General features: G+C 38.1%; 5 protein-coding genes across 15 annotated transcripts; 2 read left to right on the top strand and 3 right to left on the bottom strand.

Moving 5' to 3' along the window:
- Positions 1-290: 290 nt before the first annotated feature.
- Positions 291-3,160, bottom strand: LOC107264676. Of its 2 annotated transcripts, none has more exons than XM_015733192.2 (5): positions 2,870-3,160; positions 2,163-2,799; positions 1,892-2,054; positions 1,707-1,826; positions 291-1,613 (listed from the first exon to the last, which is right to left on the bottom strand). In XM_015733192.2, the coding sequence occupies exons 2-4, from the start codon at positions 2,490-2,492 to the stop codon at positions 1,753-1,755; spliced, it is 567 nt and encodes a 188-aa protein (XP_015588678.1). In that variant the 5' UTR covers positions 2,493-2,799; positions 2,870-3,160; the 3' UTR covers positions 291-1,613; positions 1,707-1,752. The 2 variants fall into 2 exon arrangements, with proteins under 2 accessions (XP_015588678.1, XP_015588679.1); XM_015733193.2 differs by having other exon boundaries at positions 1,892-2,045.
- Positions 3,161-4,616: 1,456 nt separating this feature from the next.
- Positions 4,617-8,631, top strand: LOC107264693 (glucose-induced degradation protein 4 homolog). Of its 2 annotated transcripts, none has more exons than XM_015733225.2 (5): positions 4,617-4,738; positions 5,200-5,352; positions 5,853-6,020; positions 6,130-6,362; positions 7,966-8,631. In XM_015733225.2, exons 2-5 carry the CDS (start codon positions 5,206-5,208, stop codon positions 8,027-8,029), a joined length of 612 nt encoding a protein of 203 aa, XP_015588711.1. In that variant the 5' UTR covers positions 4,617-4,738; positions 5,200-5,205; the 3' UTR covers positions 8,030-8,631. The 2 variants fall into 2 exon arrangements, with proteins under 2 accessions (XP_015588711.1, XP_015588710.1); XM_015733224.2 differs by lacking the exon at positions 4,617-4,738 and adding an exon at positions 4,899-5,057.
- Positions 8,632-9,856: 1,225 nt separating this feature from the next.
- LOC107264694 lies at positions 9,857-12,139 on the bottom strand. 3 transcript variants are annotated; one of them, XM_025081939.1, is made up of 5 exons: positions 11,571-12,135; positions 11,416-11,486; positions 11,094-11,358; positions 10,617-10,969; positions 9,857-10,554 (listed from the first exon to the last, which is right to left on the bottom strand). In XM_025081939.1, exons 2-5 carry the CDS (start codon positions 11,437-11,439, stop codon positions 10,366-10,368), a joined length of 831 nt encoding a protein of 276 aa, XP_024937707.1. In that variant the 5' UTR covers positions 11,440-11,486; positions 11,571-12,135; the 3' UTR covers positions 9,857-10,365. The 3 variants fall into 3 exon arrangements, with proteins under 3 accessions (XP_024937707.1, XP_024937706.1, XP_024937708.1); XM_025081938.1 differs by having other exon boundaries at positions 11,094-11,486; positions 11,571-12,139; XM_025081940.1 differs by having other exon boundaries at positions 11,094-11,344; positions 11,416-12,130.
- Positions 12,140-12,557: 418 nt separating this feature from the next.
- LOC107264692 (ras-related protein Rab-40C) lies at positions 12,558-16,118 on the bottom strand. Of its 7 annotated transcripts, XR_003058855.1 has the most exons (6): positions 15,260-16,118; positions 14,415-14,608; positions 14,131-14,353; positions 13,387-14,045; positions 13,198-13,299; positions 12,558-13,049 (listed from the first exon to the last, which is right to left on the bottom strand). XR_003058855.1 is itself a non-coding variant. In XM_015733223.2 (4 exons), the coding sequence occupies exons 1-4, from the start codon at positions 15,417-15,419 to the stop codon at positions 13,726-13,728; spliced, it is 897 nt and encodes a 298-aa protein (XP_015588709.1). In that variant the 5' UTR covers positions 15,420-16,118; the 3' UTR covers positions 12,558-13,725. The 7 variants fall into 7 exon arrangements, 1 of the variants encoding a protein (XP_015588709.1); XR_003058854.1 differs by having other exon boundaries at positions 13,198-14,045; XR_003058853.1 differs by having other exon boundaries at positions 12,558-13,299.
- Positions 16,119-16,262: 144 nt separating this feature from the next.
- On the top strand, positions 16,263-18,005 carry LOC107264691 (developmentally-regulated GTP-binding protein 2). The gene is made up of 5 exons (XM_015733222.1): positions 16,263-16,326; positions 16,407-16,714; positions 16,783-17,213; positions 17,304-17,505; positions 17,584-18,005. The coding sequence occupies exons 1-5, from the start codon at positions 16,263-16,265 to the stop codon at positions 17,668-17,670; spliced, it is 1,092 nt and encodes a 363-aa protein (XP_015588708.1). The 3' UTR covers positions 17,671-18,005.
- The last annotated feature ends 1,801 nt before the right edge of the window (positions 18,006-19,806 follow it).

Raw genomic sequence — 19,806 nt, 5'->3', positions numbered from 1 at the left:
CAGGGGGGGGGGGGGTAATTGTCATGGTCCTTTTAAGGAACCATAACGCGATTAATAATTGTATATTACCACTACCACACTACTACTACTACCTATAACTACTACTACTACTACTACTATTAATAATGATGATAATAATAATAATATAATCCGAGTGAATAAAATTACGAAAAAGAAAGATTCTGTTAAGCCCTTCACACACAAATTAATGTAAACTGTCCCCTTGGAGGGGGAGTACTAGACTATGATTGATTGATTTCCTTACGCTTACGTCTTACGTCGTTACGTTATTTTGTGTGTGAAGGGCTTTAAATTCTTGTATCTCTTTCCATTACAGCGTATGATGTTTTGATTGAGAAACAAAGTTTAGCGCAATAATTGCTAAAGAATAATCTTTTCCAAATTTCAGGAGATACATCCTGATTTCAAATAAAATACGTGATAGTGCGTAGTACTTATGGTAACATAATTTTTTTTTGCAGCATATGTAAACTCACTGCATCATGCAACTTCCTAATAGTACCTGAGAAATTACTTGAAACTTTATTATGCAAATGTGATAACTAGCGGCCTGTAGAAAGTGGAAACTTCACAAACATCACACATGTATGGTTCCTTTGCGGATTGTTTGAAATATGTTTGTAAAAGAGTGCATGGCCTTTCATTTATCTTGTTTTCCCTTCGAATAGCGATGCAAAGTCGAGAAATTTAAATGTAGATATCTGTCAAGTGGAAACGATCTATTGGCCGGAATCAGAGAGGATCTCAAGCTATAACAATGTCGACGGAGGGAAGAAGAGAAGGAAATGAAAGTGAATGATAACGTTACACTATCGATTGTCCTCTTTATGTATTATCGTACATATTTGCACGCGACTTTAAAGGCTGCATAGGAATCGTGTGTCAGGGGGTAATAATAAATCCTATAAAATAGATTAATGAATATGCGACTCCCAATTTTTTGCATAAGACAATTTATCCTTTGGTTCAGGAATTAATACTGTCCATTATAACTCAATACACACTGATAATTGACCTCCAAGATCATTCTCTGCACTAATGTGCTCCTTACTTTTATTACACACCTTGATTCTTTCTTATCAGTTAATTTAAGGCAGCAGCTTTACTTTATGACATTTCATTACAAAAATATCTTTTAGTTTTACTACACGTATACAATACGGTACCCTATGGCTAGTTTGACACGTTTCCTTCTTTTTTTTTATTTCACCCTCCAAAAAGAAAGAAAACGAACGACACAATTTGTGCTATATCATCCACGCAGCGTAACTCTAGATTCTTTTTGAAATTCATGGCCTTGTTTCAGAACCGAATCCAAAGCTGCTTTGAGCATCGCAAAATTGCACGGCAATTATTCCAATTCTCCGAGGAAAGCACGTGCAAAACGTCATACCTTTTATTGAAGCTTGATCCGCTGTGACGCACAAATGAGCGTGCAGACACGTGGTGCAACCGCGAACAATATCGTACCTGGTAACTACTGGACACTGCATACGAAATAATACCTGTGACATGCGTCCGGCTCTATTTAGAAGGATCAATAGGCTTTCCATGAGTTGTAAAGTGTAGAAGACCCATTATGTTAATTATGTCTAGGATAAAAAAAATGTATTGCTTCTTTGATCCATGACATTGATCGATATTTTCTGTTTTCAAAGAAAGTGCAGTAATCATTTCAAGCTTACCAAGAAACAAAGGGCCAGAGACCAACAAATACCAAGTTGCTCTTGGTCAAGGTTTTGTACGTGTTGGTTCGCCTGCATTCATAGTGTTTTCTGATATTGTACCACAACATGATTTTCCATCTATAAAGCATTAAATGAGAATTTAAAGGATACTGATGTATCATCATATGGACCTGTTCTTATACCATTAATTCCAGATCGTCGAAGGAGAGCAACAGCTTCGGCATAAGAGGGCGGAGGCAATTCACTAGAACCTTCACCATGAGAAATCACTTCATATGATGGTGGCCCGGGTGTGGCTGCACCAGAACCACCAACCCCCTGAGCAATTGCTAGTTCCTGTAAATGCTGTTATACCATCAAACTCCAAAAATATATGATGCATAAAATCATCCAAGAAACTCTCCGCCATATTTTTCCATACAAGAATAAAGATAAAGAGAATACATTACTTACTCTGAAAAGTTGTCGCTGCCGAAAGATCATCTGTATGACAGATTTTCTCCTGAGGTAGAGCATGCATTTAACAGCAACCATCAGCCCGGAACAAATAAAAATTGGACCGATGAGCCACATGTGGCCCAAATTGAAAAATATATGTTTATCGGCAATATCACCAAGCGCCAAAATAGTAATGGCTGTACCAACAATAAAGAGAATCACGCTTAGAGTAAGATAGCTGTAGCTAGTGCAATCGCACCGTCCGAAGTTTGTCGGTTCCTCGTAACGTTCCTCTATTTGTTGTAGCCTGTTCGACAGGAACGGGCTATCGAAAACTGTGGCCATAATTTGATGCTCCGAGCCATACGAGTCTCGCGGCCTTACATACGCCTCTCCGCTATGCGTTTATTATATTGGTGTAACGAGATGACAAGTGGAGGCCCTCTGGCTGCTTCATTGACTTCTTCCGAGAAAGATCACGAAGAACGGTCAACAGTTACGTACGATAGATTCGCATTATCTGTTCTTCTACGTCTAACCCCTTGATTTTTCTTGATTGTTTCTTTCTACCGATGATTGTGTTTCTCGTCTCGCACTTACTTGTCTGCGGTACTTGTAATAAGGCAAGCGAAGCCAGTAATTAACCTGAATCCTATCAAAGACATAATTGGACCTTGTTACACTTTGTGAAGAAAAATTAACATTAAGGTGAAACAAGTTACTTTGGAGGTTCTGGCATCCAAAGGCAAGTGCTGCTCTTCGTGAATTTAATATATCCGTATGATAAGATAACCGTTGGTCGAGTCGTTTCATCGGCGAACGCTTATAGTCCTTCTTTCCTTTCCTTATGCCTGACTCCTCCAATAAGAAGATGTCCCAGAACGCTTATAGTCCTTCCTTCCTTTCCTTATGGCTGCCTCCTCAATGAGGAGATGTGCCAGAACGCTTATAGTCAGTTATATACTTGGTTATACCAGAGATGAGTAGGGAGATTGCTAATCGTCCTGTTTTTCTTGGCCTCACTTATATTCTGGTTTCGACACGCCACCTTAGCGGAGGACCCTCGAAGCAGTTCCACGTTTTTGATTGGTGGAATGAATTCGTGTGTTCCTCGAGATCCACGATTTTAAGTCGGGTGAACACTCAAATAGGCAGACTTTTATCCACCTTTTTTTTTTACTGGAAATTACATAAACCGTAGTAACGCTGTAGTTAATTGTGCCGATGCTAATACCCTTAATATCCATATGAAGCTTTGGAAATAATAGAATAAGCAAATAAAACTTTAAACAAACCCTCGAACGTAGGTAACTACAGAAATATAAGTTTCCTAAATGATATATATAATAATGACTCGGTGGCACACGTGCTTGGTGCTGGATTAACGTCCGAGAGTCTGAGTTTCGAAACCCACACTGCATCCCTTTTTTTTCAATTATCAACTATACTTATTGGTTTACCTAATTAATTTAAGATTCATTGAATACATGATCATATTAGACTACAAATATTGTACTATATTACATCGTATACATGCAATAAATTGGTACATGAATCAGCGAACGTTTCTTTTTCCCCACAGCATGCCTGTGACAAACACCTATGGCACGCTGTTTCATTGTTTAATAACATAAATAATATTTAGACGGATAAAGAAGGCATTACGAAAAATTAGCAAAAACAAAATTGCACTTATTAATCTCGGGTATAAAATGATGAGCATATAAAAATGAACCAATTATTTTCTATGAAGAGATGAAACAAATAATGTATCTGGTTAGGGATTTTTTTCTCATTAAATTTTTATCATTTAAGGCTACGTAAAGACAACATTTTAAATACATCGAATTATCAGAATATTATGTCGAGGTAGAATTTTAATTCTGAATTATTTTTTACATCTGAACATACTGATAATTCGAGATATTAAAAATAAAACTAACTTTCCGTAGGCTTGAATAAAAAAAAATTGACTAAATTGAATCAGACTACCAAAAACGTATGAAACTAAAAATTTCTAAGCAGATACACCATTTGTCTCATCTCAGTATACATATAAAATAATTGTGTGGTTTTTTACGCTTGAAGCTGAAGAAAAGGGATGAAGTGTGGGTTTCGAAACTGAGATTCTCGGACGTTAATCCAGCACCAAGCTTGTGTGCCACCGTGTCAGTATGACGTATATCATTTAGGAAACTTATATTTCTGTAGTTATCTACGTTCGAAGGTTTGTTTAAAGTTTTATTTGCTTATTCTATTATTTTCAAAGCTTCATATGGATATTAAGGGTATTAGTATCGGCACAATTGACTCCCGCGTTACTACGGTTTATGTAATATCCAGTCAAAAAAAAGGTGGATACAAGCCTCCCTATTTGAGTATTCACCCGGTTTAAAATCGTAGATTTCAAGGAACACACGAATTCATTTGACCAATCAAAAACGTGGAACTAGTTCGAGATTCTCGTTCAGGTGGCGCGTGGACGCACCAAAGTACGGACACCAGATTCTCACGAGTCGTGTAATATTTCTTGATAAACTTGAACATTTTTCCGTATTCCGAGAAGGAAAATGCGCATCTTATAGTTTCTGGTAAATGTGATTATCATACCCTCGTAGTACCTCACGCTATGTATCCCAATTCATACTTGTTACATCCATCGCGTGTCTTTCCGCTGCGAACGTAAGGCAATAACGGATATTATAAGCTGCGCGACATGTGAGCAAATACATGCCTATATAGAATCAAGTAGGATTGTATCCAGAAGTGAGGAAAGCAGGATACCTATGCCAATTCTTTGAGCCAGTCTGCAACCATATTATTTGGTCTATGGATTACTTGGGATTAATGTGCTTTACGCAGAATCACGCAGAGTCGTTGGCGCACTGGGATGCGAGGCGTTGCTTCTGGGTTCGAGGCTTTCTATATATATACAGCCATCTTTCCGATATTACCGGCAGTCATTGCGAATATCTTATGATGAGTCTTTCATCCATTGTACCAATCACCGTGGCCAGAGGCTAGAGAGTTCACATTTAACATTTGCTTGTAGCCGAGAATGCCGGTGAAGGTAGACGTGGTGCCTCCACCGCCGGCGAACTCCAAACAACCAGGAGTCACAAAATCTCTTCTTTATAACGGTTCGCGATTTCAGGGATCTCAAAAATCCAAAGGCAACAGTTACGACGTGGAAGTCGTTTTACAGGTTAGATAATTTAATCTCTCGCTCGTATACATCCTTCGCTGCCTTTCCGAAAATTGCGCCTTATTTTTTAATCGTTTCCTGTACGTACTCATTTTCTTGGTATTTATTGTTTATCATTCTTTATTTATTCTTCTGATATTCGAACTAGTTGCGCATGTTTTCTGCATTTATAATGACGATGCTTTAGACGTTGGACATCTTATTTATTTAAGTGTAACCTGCCACATATTCTATCGTGAATGCCTTAACATTTGTTGTTTTTCTTATATATTCGGATTATTATATATTCCGCATATACTCTGCGGATTTATTACCTATCTTTTTATTTATTGACAGTTGATTGTTGTTGGATTTAAATTATATTTTTATAAGTATGTATCATTATTATGAAATTGTTTTTCCTTTGGGAATACAAAATGTGTGTCCTCCTATGTAAAGAATAATTGGGTTATTTTTATATAAATAATATTCATTTGATCGTGGATTCTGTTTTCATGTAGCACGTGGACGAAGAAAACAGTTACTTATGTGGCTATTTGAAGATTAAGGGTCTTACTGAGGAATTTCCCACGCTAACAACATTTTTTGATGGAGAAATAATTTCGAAGAAGTATCCCTTCCTTACACGAAAATGGGATGCTGATGAGGATGTTGATAAAAAACATTGGGTGATTTATCATTCATCATTATATTGTATATCAAATACAAATATGAAGTGGTATTTATACACTATGTCTTATTTTTGTATTTCTATATTCTTTCTTACATATTCCACAGAGCAAATTTGAATCATTTTGTCAGTACGCAAAGACATTCAACTCTGATACCTTTGATTATGAGGCATTAAAGGGTACAGACTTTGTGTTTATGAGGTGGAAGGAGCACTTTTTGGTTCCTGATCACACAATAAAAGATATAAACGGTGCATCCTTTGCTGGTTTCTACTATATCTGCTTTCAAAAATCGGCGGCATCAATCGAGGGCTACTACTATCATCGCAGTTCTGAATGGTGAGTTTATTGTATTTTTTTTAAGATTGATCCTTAAGTATTTTAATATTATTTTTAAGACCAAACGCTGAATGGTCAATCGAACAGACTGTAGTGGATTTTATGTACGTGGTTGTGTAAAAATTTCTTGGAATGATTTAAAGGTGCAACCAAATAGCAATTAATGTTGCGAGAGATTCTTTACCGTTCCTTTTGTTATCGTCACTCGCGATGATGTAAAAGTCTGACACTTTGTCAAAGTATGTGCAGTATCAGGTGATGTTAATCAGCACGCCACTGCATGGTTCTGCTTTATGAAAAGCCAGATCGCAAGATATTTGGCAGTCAAACAAAGATTGTTGTAGAAAAGCAATAAGATATACATATGTATTTGTTTGAATATGTTGAATGCTAGAAAGAATTTGCATCTGGGCTTCAAGATCCATAATCTTTAATCGCGCATCATACACATGTAGTACCGAAATTTCTTGCACTTGGCATCATATCAAAAACGTCGCATAGTTTATTGTGTTCTAAAAGAAATACAGGGTGAATCACGAATCGTGATCAGTAGAGATTACTTTTTTATTAGCAGTCCGATCGAAAATGTTTTTATCAGCTTTTACATGGTTTTAAGAGAGCTTTAACGTGATAGTGAAAAATTACTGGTCAACTCTTTTTTTTTAATGTTTTTTAAAGGTTACCTTGAACTTTTGGCAACTGAACATATAATTTTTTTTACGCCTATCTGTTAGAGGATTTCAAGACGAATTCGGCACATGTAAGGACATGACATTTTTTTCATCTGGTTCGAAAGAAAATTAAAAAACTTTGTATCACAAGGAGAATTACAGCTACGCCGTTATACGCATTCATTCTGTCGTCTTCAGTCGCCATCAGTGTAGAAGAAGGCCATAAAGAATGCAAAACAACCTTTTGTTCACCGTCTACGCAAGTGCATTGCAGCTCGTGGACACCATTTTGAACATCGCTACAATTAAGATTGGTAAATTTTGACTTGTCAACAACATTGGATGCGTAATAACGGCGTAGCTGTGATTCTCCTTGTGATACAAAGTTTTTTAATTTTCTTTCGAACTGGGTGAAAAAAATGCCATGTGTTACATGTGCCGAATTCTTCTTGAAATCCTCTAACAGACGGGCGTAAAAAAATTATATGTTCAGTTACAAAAAATTCAAGGTAACTTTGAAAAAACATTAAAAAAAAGAGTTGACCAGTAATTTTTCACTATCACGTTAAAGCTCTCTTAAAACCATGTAAAAGCTGATAAAAACATTTTCGATCGGACTGCTAATAACAAAGTAATCTCTACTGCTCACGATTCGTGGTTCACCCTGTATAGCAAAGCCATTTCCATTCTGCACCTAAAGATGAAGGATCACTGCGCATTCAGCTATAGCGCTCCTTACAAAGATCATTGTCGGGTGGCAAAAAGTTGTCTAAGTAATATATGTACGTAATGGCTCAAGAGATTACAGGAATTTGTATGAGGGGGTGGCATCAAAAGATAAGATAATTTAATCTGCAATTTGTTAACACAAATAAAAAGAAAAAGTCTGTAGTTGTGGTCTATGTATAAACGTGTGGTTTTTCGTGTTTCAGGTATCAGTCCCTAAATCTGCGGCATGTTCCGGAACACAGTATACAAATTTACGAATTCAGGTGAAAGTGAATGGGTCCTGCCTCGATTGTTTCTACTCTAATACTGTCCCCCTTCGATGTTTCCAATTTCCTTATCCTTTTTAGCACACGGATCTCATATTAGCATGTGACGCGCGCTAACGTGAAAATGTGTTTTCGAGAGTAATTTTCTGAACTTTTTGCGTAAACTTTTATCTCATGATTAAGAGGTAATTGCTGAATCGATGTAATACGTATGAAAGCGAGAGATAAACACACGGAGTGATACGTATATAATACATACGTGTGTATGTATGTAGTTAGAGAGAGGGGAGAGCAACGGGGGGGGGGGTTAGTAGAGGGTTCAGGATACGCGGTGGCATAATTTTGATTGATTTTTTTGAGCTTTGGGCAAATTACGAGATGCAAGATGAGGGTCTTTCCTTTATTCGTATTAACGGTGAGGACTGTGACGTAGGATACGTAGAAAACGAAAAGAACATGAGGGATTCGTGATCGGTATGTCGATGAGGAACGGAGTGCCTCGACGAGTGATACGCTTGCTTATTAATAACGATTAATTATGTATACGGATATTCATTGTAAGGTCTTTTAATTGAAATAAATTGATATCTTTTGTCAATTAAAGTCATCGTTGTTAATTTCTTCACGTTGGAGTACGCTGAGTTAAAAAGTCTTTTCTTTTCAATGATTCTTTTTATTTTTAATATTTTTCTTCATCTAATTAGTCCATCCAATCGAACTTAAATTAAAGACATTTAATCAGATTCGTGATGTGCTCCAATGGTTATACTTTTAATTCGCTTGCTTGTAAAGTATTGACGGAACGTGTATATTACTTAACGAAGTTTATGGACATTTGTTTGTGAATCTGTACGAATGAACAACGAAAAGCGAATAGATTGTTACTGTAAAAGAATGAATCTTTGTAACGTTGAAAGAGAGTTTGGTGGAAATATGTGTTTAGTGTCATATTATATTGTAATAGGCGTGAATTTTTCATTGAAATTTTACGTCAATCAAATAAGAGTCACAATATTTCTACTGCTGGTAAATATTCATTTTAAAAAAGCAATATGCCATCCTCAATGTCCATTAATTGTGCATCGTAGCATTTGTCGCCCGTGAGTGGCCTAAGAAATAACCGACAAATGATAATGATTATACTTTTTAACTGCGAACACTAGACAGGAACAAAGAATGTATTTTTAAACGTTGCATAGTTTTCATAAACCGCATATCACGTGCCGTTGGAAACTCTAAATTGTTGATCATGTCCTAGTACTTCAGGTCGATTATTCAGAGTCGATCACTACAATTTTATTCTATAAGTTGTCACGATGTCTAAGATTTGTGTGAAGAGTGATGAATTGTTGGTCAGTGAAAATACCGTTGATGCTGCTGATATACAAAAATTATACGAATTACTGTAAAATCGTAACGTTTGTAGAGCTTTGATATTCACAAATTGAGAAATAGGAAGCATCAGGAAGAATCATCATTGTTATTTATGTGCAAGAAAAAGAGCAATCTGTGGTATATCTTTTAATAGTATTTTTAAGAGTTCAAATTGCATGAGACACTCATTCCGCGTGCGATAACTAGGTTGTTTTGCGCATTGTTAGGCCAATCGTAATGTCTATATTTTCGTTTTTACTTTCTTCGCCAATCGCATAAAGTACTACTAACCGCTGAATGCCTCTTTAGATGCGCGCCATGTACAGCAGCTTTTTGCAATTATTGGATTGAAGCGTAAATGCTATGTAACGAATGTGCGTTTATTCTTCGTTCCTTTCTAAGCGAAACCAAGGTGGTTCAAGATATTTCGGTATATGTACGCGGTCCACGCTTATCCGTTTCCCATTTCAAGTTCAAATTCTATTCGAAAGATTTCCTTATTATTCAGCGTAAGGTAAGGTATAGAGGTGATAAGTTTCTTGACGCTGTGGGCTAATAGCGCAAGAAGAATAACATTATTTGTGGATATGTGATTAGCCACGATAATATCGTAAATGACGTGATGGACGTGGATACCGTGGCACTCACAATCAGTAAAGATCGGAAGTTATAGTTTCAATTACTGACTTAATGTTTTTTTAACATTCATATTGGAGTATACAATTTATATGAGACGAATTGGTATATCCTTATGAAAAGAGCGTGCCGTCGATAACAATCATAGTATTGTATTTGTTTTCGAATAACGTGAAGATTTATCGTGTTTGGTTTGCAAAATTTAAGAACGGAATTTTATTCTTGTCGTTATTGTTGCTGCTATTTTGAGTTATGAGCTACTTTGAATATCAGGAGAAAGTATCACTATTCGACGATCTTTGATGTCTGCCTTTTGTTGTGGCTTATCTATAAACCGTTGCCAATTTCAGTCAGAGAGACTGATTGATTTTTTTCTCTTTCTCTAATCGAAGTTCCTGCAGATCGCTTAACCAGTCTTTTGATGTTCGTCCGGACGGTGGTGCGTCTACTTCTTCTTTTCGTGACACTCTTTACGCGACTATTTTTCTTTGATGCGCACGTCGACGCCGTACTCACCTGTCGAAGATTTTTGTACAAGTTGTGGAAGAAATGGAGGAAACGGAAAAGAATATGGTTACCAAAACATTGGAGCAAATCTGACAAAGACAGCTAGGGGCTGTATTGTTTGCAGAAGTAGCGGTATAGGCGGTGCTATTTAAGGTGGCTTCAAAATCAAGAAACTTCATGTCAAAATTGATTTTAGCTTTGATTAAATCGCTAAAGGATGGTTCAATGTCGCTCCTGGTCATGGCGTCCTCGGTCCTGTCGGTTGACTTTATCTCGTTTTGTTGTCGATGATCTTTCGCCACCGCGAGATTAAACGGAGCGACTGAGGTATCGATGAATGTATTTTCTTCTTGATTTGAGCTCCGACTTTGGACTACAGTCGCTCCCATCGGGAGTATTTGAGACTCTTCGCCGCGTAATAAAGCTGCAGTTTTTAAAATTGTACGGTCGCTTTTAAATGTAATTAATTGTAATATGTAATGCGTGCGCGTATATGTGATGTAAATCGCGCAACTATAGTTTACAGTTCCTTGCCGAGGCTCACTTACTAATAAAGTTCTGTAAACAGTCCGTTGTAGCCTTGTCGTAAGTAAGCAGTGACTTGAAGGAATCGTCCAAGGTCTTGTCTGCGAAATAGGTTCTCGCCAGAACAGAGTCTTCCCAAGATTTGTCTTGAACCCTATTCGCATTCGCCATGAGTTTCCATTGCTCGTGCGATATCTTCGACTGCCACCCAACGGCACAATCTTCGAATCGACGATTTGCGGATTTGATCAATTCCACGGCTTCTTTCAATGCTCTGGGAACAGGATCCTGATACTCCTCAGTGAAGGTGAATTGGCCTGGCCTGTAGGCTATTACGAAACTCACCTGTTCCGGACCGGAAGACGTCATATCCAGTTGGATTTATATTCGAGAGTGTGTCTTCTTGGGAAATTAGTCTATACATATAATCACAATGGGCATACTGGTCGGTCGAACACAAATTAACAAGGACTAAATGAAACGAAAGGACTGAAACTAACGAGTAATTTCGTTCAATATAAAAGAGAATCCTCTTTAGATGTGGTACGTGTATAAATGAAAGACAGTGCGAGAATTCGATAAATCATAGATCAAAATAGACTCTTTTAGTCTTCATCGGAGGTGTTATGTTTAAACAAATAATAAAAAAAAGCACTATCAGTTGTACATAACCGGCACTCTTGTGCCATGGAACCTGAAAATGCGTGACATTAATTTCGACGTTGCGTGTTGTAACGGACTTGTAAATGAAAAGCGGTAGCCATCGTGTTGACAAAACCGACTACCCCCTGTATTTCTGTATTTGTCTCTTCAAACTTATTTGATACTCCGTTACTTGTATCTACAAATGACATATAGTGCCTACTCCATATATTTTAAATAAGAATCTAATGACAAAATCCGCAATCATTTAGTTGCCACCCAAATATAATACACATCCAAGTCTTTCGTGTTCTGTTTCTATCGGGAGACACGAATACCTGAGAGGAAGTAGGCTGAATAATCCTGAAGTGTACGGTATTATTCAAAGAAAGTTGACGAATAGACCCCAATATCAAATACTCATAGCAAAGAATCGTAAAGTAGTTCCTAGTGAGATATATGAACATGAAATAAATATTTTGGCATTCATATAATTAGTAAGTGCATTTTTATGTACAGTAGAAGTATGGTAGACAAAAATTATAATATTTGGTCTAATCGGAAATTGAAATATCGATCGTAAGTTAAATTGTAAACTCTATATGCGAACGAATCACATCCATTTCCCTGATCGCTGTTGAATATTTCGAACTCAACTATGCAAGGGTATGTCTGCAGAATGCCCGCCTGAGTAATTTTGATTTTTTTTTCTAAGCCAGTTTTGCGTCGTAATTAAGACAAAGAAGAAAATCGTCCAGAGGGGCATTACATGGAGGTGCGATTCTTCTGTTTCTTCCCCTGTAATTGGAACCACTCTGTGCTCTCTTACGCATCATTTCATTTACTTTCAGTTGCAGTACGACATTACGAGATATTTATTAGTCTCGTTAGTACAATCATGAATAAATACGTACATCCAATTTGCGTATAATGTAATAACAATAAGTATTATATACATGCGCGTATATAACTTGGTGAACCGTGTACACCGTACGTAGATATACATTGTGCACGTGCCTTCACAAGACGAGTCATTTCTCAAAAATTTGTCACTGAAACGCCAAGACATTATCATTTGTAGTTTAGTCAACTCAACTTCACATTGGTGTTGCCAGTGATTTGTCATTCACTTTTCTTTACATTTCATCACTCGACGCACTGATCACAGGTAAGTACAAAAACTGATGTTTTCGACGACGAGTCACTGTCAGCCGCCCCCAATCAGTATCTAATATAATAGGTTTAAAGTAGGTAGAATGAAGTTTGTACACCATAGTTGTCTCTCACAGAATACTAGTAGTCACCACTTGCTACGGTGAACCGCTGATAGCTGCTATCTGGTTGTGGCACGAGACCGTAGTAAAAAAAAAAGACAAGATGATCGAACGTGATTAATACAACGTTCTGTACATATAAATAATCACAACGGATATTACTCAGTATATTCCGTATGTATTTGATGGATTTTTGTAGTGATATACGCACGAGAATGTCCTCATCGTGGAAGAATAATATCTTAAAGGACTGGACGTCGTGTGTTAGTAAGCATGGAAAAGTGCATTACTTGGCGTCATCGTACTTTCGTTTCTGAGGCAGAAGATCGTGTAAGTACGCCTTTCGTTAAGAACTCAAGCCATCAAGTGAGTAACTATTTCAGTACTCGCTTGCACGTACCATTTAATGCGAGAAGTGTTAATCGAGTGTATATGAAAAGAATCAGAGGTACACTCGTTCATGGAGTCATTTCGTGCTCGATGCATCCTCAACTTCATGTACCATGGGCATTGACTCGATCGCTTGGCATTGCCTGGCATTATAGAATGCGTGTCGGATACTGCGCTGACAAAGAAATATTTACATGGAAATAAAATTCCTTAAATGAAATGTTCCTTAATATCTTTTCTCTCGTACCTGCGCTTTCTTATCTTTATCAGGAATATCTTGTCTCGTTCGCTCTGGATAGTCTTTTTATGGGTTGTTGATTTATGTAAGGGACGATTCTAAGCTTTACCCTCAGGATATTACGCAAGAGTTTCTACCAACGCAGCTCGTACGCGTATCTGCGATGCTGCCAGCAGGAGAGCTGCCCGGCGTTGTGGCTCCGTTATGGTTTGGTGTAACTTGGATTCTTAGTTTCCGATGATGAGAGCCCAGATTCTTGCTTGAGCTCAGGGAACGATTCCCATTGTTGTATCGAAGCTGAGAGGTGGTCGTCGTCATTGCGTACGACTTTAGGTGGGATTTTATGGATATCGGTAATGGGAGCTGGTCAATACCGTATACGGTAGTTCTCGCTACGATAGCCCGACAGGCCAACTCTTGGAGGCTGAGGACTACAACGAAATCAAATCATAGTCGTTATCATATATTTGATACTTGTAAAAAATGAGACGCAGAGTATTATAATAAAAAATTAACCTTTATTCGAACGCCAGAGCCTTTCCATGCCATTGCGATGAAGCGCCATTCGGGATAGCTCAGAGAAACTCTCACGGATGTTGAAGTCGCACAGCGGTGAGACCTCAAAGAAGGCCATACGATTTTTCGCTGCGTATGTCTCAGCCTCACGTTCTCCAACTTGTCTTTTAAAGGCAAGATGAAGACGATTACCGACTAGTACCTTCGGTACTCCCGGTGCGTGCTACGACATTCAGAAAGAAAGTTCGTAGATAGTTTTTAACGAAGTTGTTAACTCTACTAACCTCCTCGACTTCCTTAAGCCATCTGTCGATACCATCAAAAGACCACTTGTTAGTTATATCGTATACGAGAAGTATGCCTTGCGCTCCACGCGAATACGATCTAATTATCGTACAAAATCTCCCTTGGCCCGATGTATCCCAGAGTTGTAGTTTTACTCGTTTACCATCCAGAAGAATCGTTGTAGTTTTGTATGCTATAAAACGGAAATAGAAGAAAATATAAACGAGATAAAGACACGTTTTCTCTTACAAAAAATGTTGAATCGATTAATATCTTTCATGAGTTTACACATTAAAGTGCTTTATATGGCAATGCTACTTTTAATCTAACAATATCAGGGTACAGCAGATGCGCTGAATGAAACAAAGCCACGACTAACGCATTATATGCATATCCTAGCTAAACTGTAGAGTATGACTCCTTGATGAAATTAGCTATAGTATTTATTTTTCAACACAAGACTGTTCAAGCAGCAATCATATTCCGCAGTTTTACCCATATTCTTTGTTGGATTAAATTTGTTTGATACTTAGTATAAAGACTGATGTATTCCTAGTACAAACCAATTTATAAGCTGCAATGTACTGTACGATGTATTCATTTATTATTTAATAAATGAAGTAGAAAGGAAGAATTCAAATTGTTATCGCTGATATTGAAAATGAGATCCTGAATGGTGCTTGACGTTAAGAACTTGAATTTTACCAAAGAGGATGTCTCCGTTAAAATGGAATAACCTATCGTCGAATGGAAGCAAAAGCATTTGTGACTAAATAAATGGATCATATTGAGAGCAAGCGAAATGCGAATAGCAAAAATCGTTTATGCGTGTGTGTATGTGTACCACTGCCACTGCAAAAGGGCGATTCTGCCGCACCATCCTCCAGGCCGCTAAGGATTTCTTGTTTTCCCACGTCGCTGTCGCCGACCAGAAGAAACTTCAAAAGGTAATCGTATTGTTTCTCTTGACGAGGCTTCGTGGCGTTGGCCTCTCTTGCAGCCATAATACTCGCGATTCGCAAACTTTACGCATACTGCACACGACTCTTTGAGCGATGCTCGTGTCCTGCAGTGGTCTATCGCCGTCCCTATCGCGGATCTTCCTCTTCCTTCTTCTCTTCTTCTTCGTCTTCGTCTTCTTCTTCTTCTTCGCCGCCCTTGTTCGTCTAACGTATTCGTACACGGCACACTTGCTGCACGACGTCCAGCACAATTCCACGAGGAGGCCAGAGTCTTGCACGTACTTGCACAGGATAATCGCGCAGTACCTGGCGCGCTTCGATAAGGACTGTCCGAACGAAACTTATCGCGCTCTTCCAGGGGCCTGTGTCCCACTTGTGGGAGAGACCATAACAAAACAAGGTTCTGCCTAAGCGTCGAATACTGCAGTGTGCTAAAGAATAGCGATCAACTGTCGACGAGTACTATACTCTCAGCGGCTATAGGCAGAGTTATAGGAGAGTACAGGAATTTCGGGTTGCCGCAACGGATGACTGAAGTGACTGCAGTCGGTTAAACATGAACGACGGAGTACAGGCACTGACAGGCACCTTTAACAGTTTTGCCGGACAAGCTGTACGTTTAAAACTTGACTTCACAGCGTTGACGGTCCAGTACCATCGACATACAAGACATATAAGACCGTGGACCCTCCGCTAAGGTGGCACGCCGACATCAAAATGAAGTGAGGCCACGAAAATCGACCCAGTGGCTGGCAATCTCAGTATTCAACTCTGCTATTAACACATCCGCTATCTGTGACAATTTTAAGCGCATAGTCAAAGTTGTGGAATTTTTTTTTCCTTACATACTTTTAATTAAAACGTAATAACTGTAAGCGTATTGCGATGGGCATTCTCGAAAAAATATCCGAAATTGAGAAAGAGATCGCGAGAACTCAAAAGAACAAAGGTTTGTACTAGGTTAGGTACTACAGTAGTAACGTTGAAGACTCATTTAATTAGCTCACTCTCGTAAATAAACATTAATAGCTACGGAATATCACCTTGGACTTCTAAAGGCAAAACTAGCAAAGTATCGCTCACAACTTTTGGAGCCAAACAAAAAATCTGAAAAAGGTGAAGGTTTCGATGTCCTAAAATCAGGAGATGCTCGTGTGGCATTAATCGGCTTCCCTTCTGTGGGTAAATCAACACTGCTCAGTACCTTGACGCATACTGAATCCGAAGCTGCATCTTATGAGTTCACTACCCTCACTTGTATTCCCGGAGTCATTGAATATAAGGGTGCAAACATTCAACTTCTTGACCTTCCTGGCATAATAGAGGGAGCTTCACAGGTTAGTATGTCCAATGTCACATATACAGATTGAAACTCTTTAATACTTTTATTTAATAACACACACAGGGTAAAGGACGAGGCCGACAAGTAATTGCAGTAGCAAGAACGGCAGATCTAGTTCTCATGATGTTGGATGCGACTAAACAGGATGTCCAGAGACAGCTCTTAGAAAAAGAATTGGAGTCAGTTGGCATACGATTAAACAAAAGAAAACCAAATATTTATTTCAAAATAAAAAAAGGCGGGGGCCTTTCGTTCAACTCAACTTGTCCATTAACAAGAATTGACGAGAAATTAGTTCAACTGATTCTACATGAATATAAAATTTTTAATGCTGAAGTACTCTTTCGCGAGGATTGCACGCCCGATGAACTGATCGATGTAATTAATGCCAATAGAGTCTACCTCCCTTGCCTTTATGTTTACAATAAAATTGATCAAATCTCAATAGAGGAGGTAGACAGAATCGCCAGACAACCGAACAGCGTTGTCGTTAGGTTTGTGACTCAATATACAATTTCTATCGATTTGTGGCAAATCAAGCTAAACACTTTCTTCGTGTTGTGCCCTTATCTTCGATTTTGCAGTTGCAACATGAAACTGAATTTGGACTTTCTATTGGAAACGTTATGGGAATACTTATCTCTGATAAGAGTTTACACAAAGAAACCAGGACAACCGCCCGATTTCGATGACGGACTTATTCTGAGAAAAGGAGTTACGGTGGAACACGTGTGCCATGGAATTCATCGTACGCTTGCTGCACAGTTTAAATACGCACTGGTTTGGGTAAGCTATCATCGAATACAAATCGCGAAAAAAATTCAAATTGAATTGCAATGAAAGTGATTTTAATTTCATTCCTAGGGAACCAGCACCAAGTACTCACCCCAAAGAGTGGGACTGCAGCACGTAATGCACGACGAAGACGTAATACAAATACTTAAGAAATAAATTTTAAAATGTACCATCCGCACGTTCGCAGCTTGTACATAAATTTCATATAAACAATAGTAATTGATCGGAGCAAGATGAATCATCAAAGTATAAAACGGTCACTTTTTGGAATAACTAAGTACTACACTTAACAAATTTGTTTAAAAAAAATCTATAATCGGGCCGCGAAAACCAATTCCACTTTGAGAGTACTTATTTACGTTTCAGTTCGTAAACTGACGGCCCCGCGAAATGTAACCTACGTGTCGCAACCCGATTATAGTACCTGAAGCGGTAACCCATATTTCAGTTCTGTTGTATAAAGTTTTTAATACATTTTTATTCCATACAAAGTCCATACAAATTTTCCTTGCACACTAAAGATAAGACAAGAGACTTTAAGTCTTTATAAGGTTCGCAGCTGTCCATATGCAATAGGTTTCTTCTCGTTGTTTCCTCGTTACATAAAATTTATGCACTTTTCCAATAATGCAAATTCTTATTGGAAGACATCTTAAGTAACCAGCAAGAATTTGGCCGTTTTCAAGAGTGCAGAAAATGTAGGTAACAAGGACAAACCTAATAAGTGTTTTCGTTCTGTCCTAAATTATTTCTTTAGTTTCCTGTCGCAAATACTGGCGCTCTTTTCAATTTTTCATATTTCATGCAATAATTAATCACCACCAAAAATTTTAATTGTGGTGTTTGTAACCATCATACGATTAGCTTCGATCCGGGTCCATCCAGACTTTTGAGAATGATTTTCATTAAGAAATAGGCATTGGATGCATGTAGCCTACTTCAAAACCATGCGACATGATCTTTGTCGTGTTCACCGATGATTTTTCCTAATTTTTAGAAAAAATTAGGAACGGTCAAGCGTTTTCAACGTTCAAGCACGTCGATTAAAATTTGGGCTAATTTAATTGTCAAATTTTAATTGTTTAATAAAAAACTCATCCATAATGTCCATCCACTATGTCACTCCAACCCTTGCCGTTCAGCCATTTTATATCTCATCGGAATAAAACCTTTACCATTCGAACTGAATGGAAATTTTCTAAAAAAGACATTTTCGGTTTTTTGAAATCTGTCATAGTTTCGCAGAAATACACAAAAATTCAAGTGTTCCACTTTAATTATCCATTACTGTATTAGAAAATTCATTCTTTCGAATGGGACTAACAGGAAAGGTTAGTAAACGATACTTTTTTCAAAAACTAAAAAAAAATGGAATCTGGACGCTGCACGTACTTACCTCGAATTTAAAAAAAAAGTTGTGAGGGTGCAAACCATGGAATGGAGTGGAGATGTACTAGAGACTATACTCTTCCGTATGAGATCAATAGGAAAGGTTAGCAAACGATACTTTTTTGAAAAACTCAACAAAATTGTGTTTAGACGCTGCATTTGCTATGTACTTATCTTGAATTTACAAAAAACGGTGAGGGTCCAAACGACGGAATGTAGTGGAGATGTACTAGAGACTATATTCTTTCGAATGGGACTAATAGGGAAGCGATAGAAACCTACGTAAAAGATGTACGAAATTGAACGAAAATGTCTCGTGGAAATGATCTCAGACAACTCCAAATGGTCTGAAACGCGAAAAAAACATGAACCCTGGAAACAAATTTCCATAACCTAACACATCCTACAGCCTATAATCAAGATCAGAGATTCCTTGAACGTGGCTCTATTGCCATTTGATCTGTGTCAGCCTATTCTACTATGGACCATTATGACTTTCTGGATGAAGACATCTTTAAAAATTTCAACGAGAAAGAAGTAGATCCAACCGTTTGCGCGATACAGCCCGCCGAAGGTGAACTTTCGAAGACCGGATATTCCCTGTACGTGGCCCTATGGATATTCGATCTGTGCCAGCCTCTTCTATGGACCATTCTGAGTTTCTGCATTGAGAGATCTCTAAAAATTTCAACGAGAAAGCCATAGATCCAACCGTTTGCGCGAAACAGCCCGCCGAAGGTGAAATTTCGAAGAACGGATATTCCCTGTACGTGGCCCCACGGTAATTCTATCTGTGCCAGCATCTTCTGTGGACCATTCTGAGTTTCTGCACTAAAAGATATTTAACAATTTCAACGAGAAAGCCATAGATCCAATCGTTTGCGCGATACAGCCCGCCGAAGG

This window comes from Cephus cinctus, unplaced genomic scaffold, assembly GCF_000341935.2.
Source record: "Cephus cinctus unplaced genomic scaffold, Ccin1 Ccin1_scaffold0189, whole genome shotgun sequence".
Taxonomy (NCBI): Eukaryota; Metazoa; Arthropoda; class Insecta; order Hymenoptera; family Cephidae; genus Cephus; species Cephus cinctus.
Note: the sequence above shows the minus strand (reverse complement) of the source record. Positions and strands in the feature narration are given on the sequence as shown.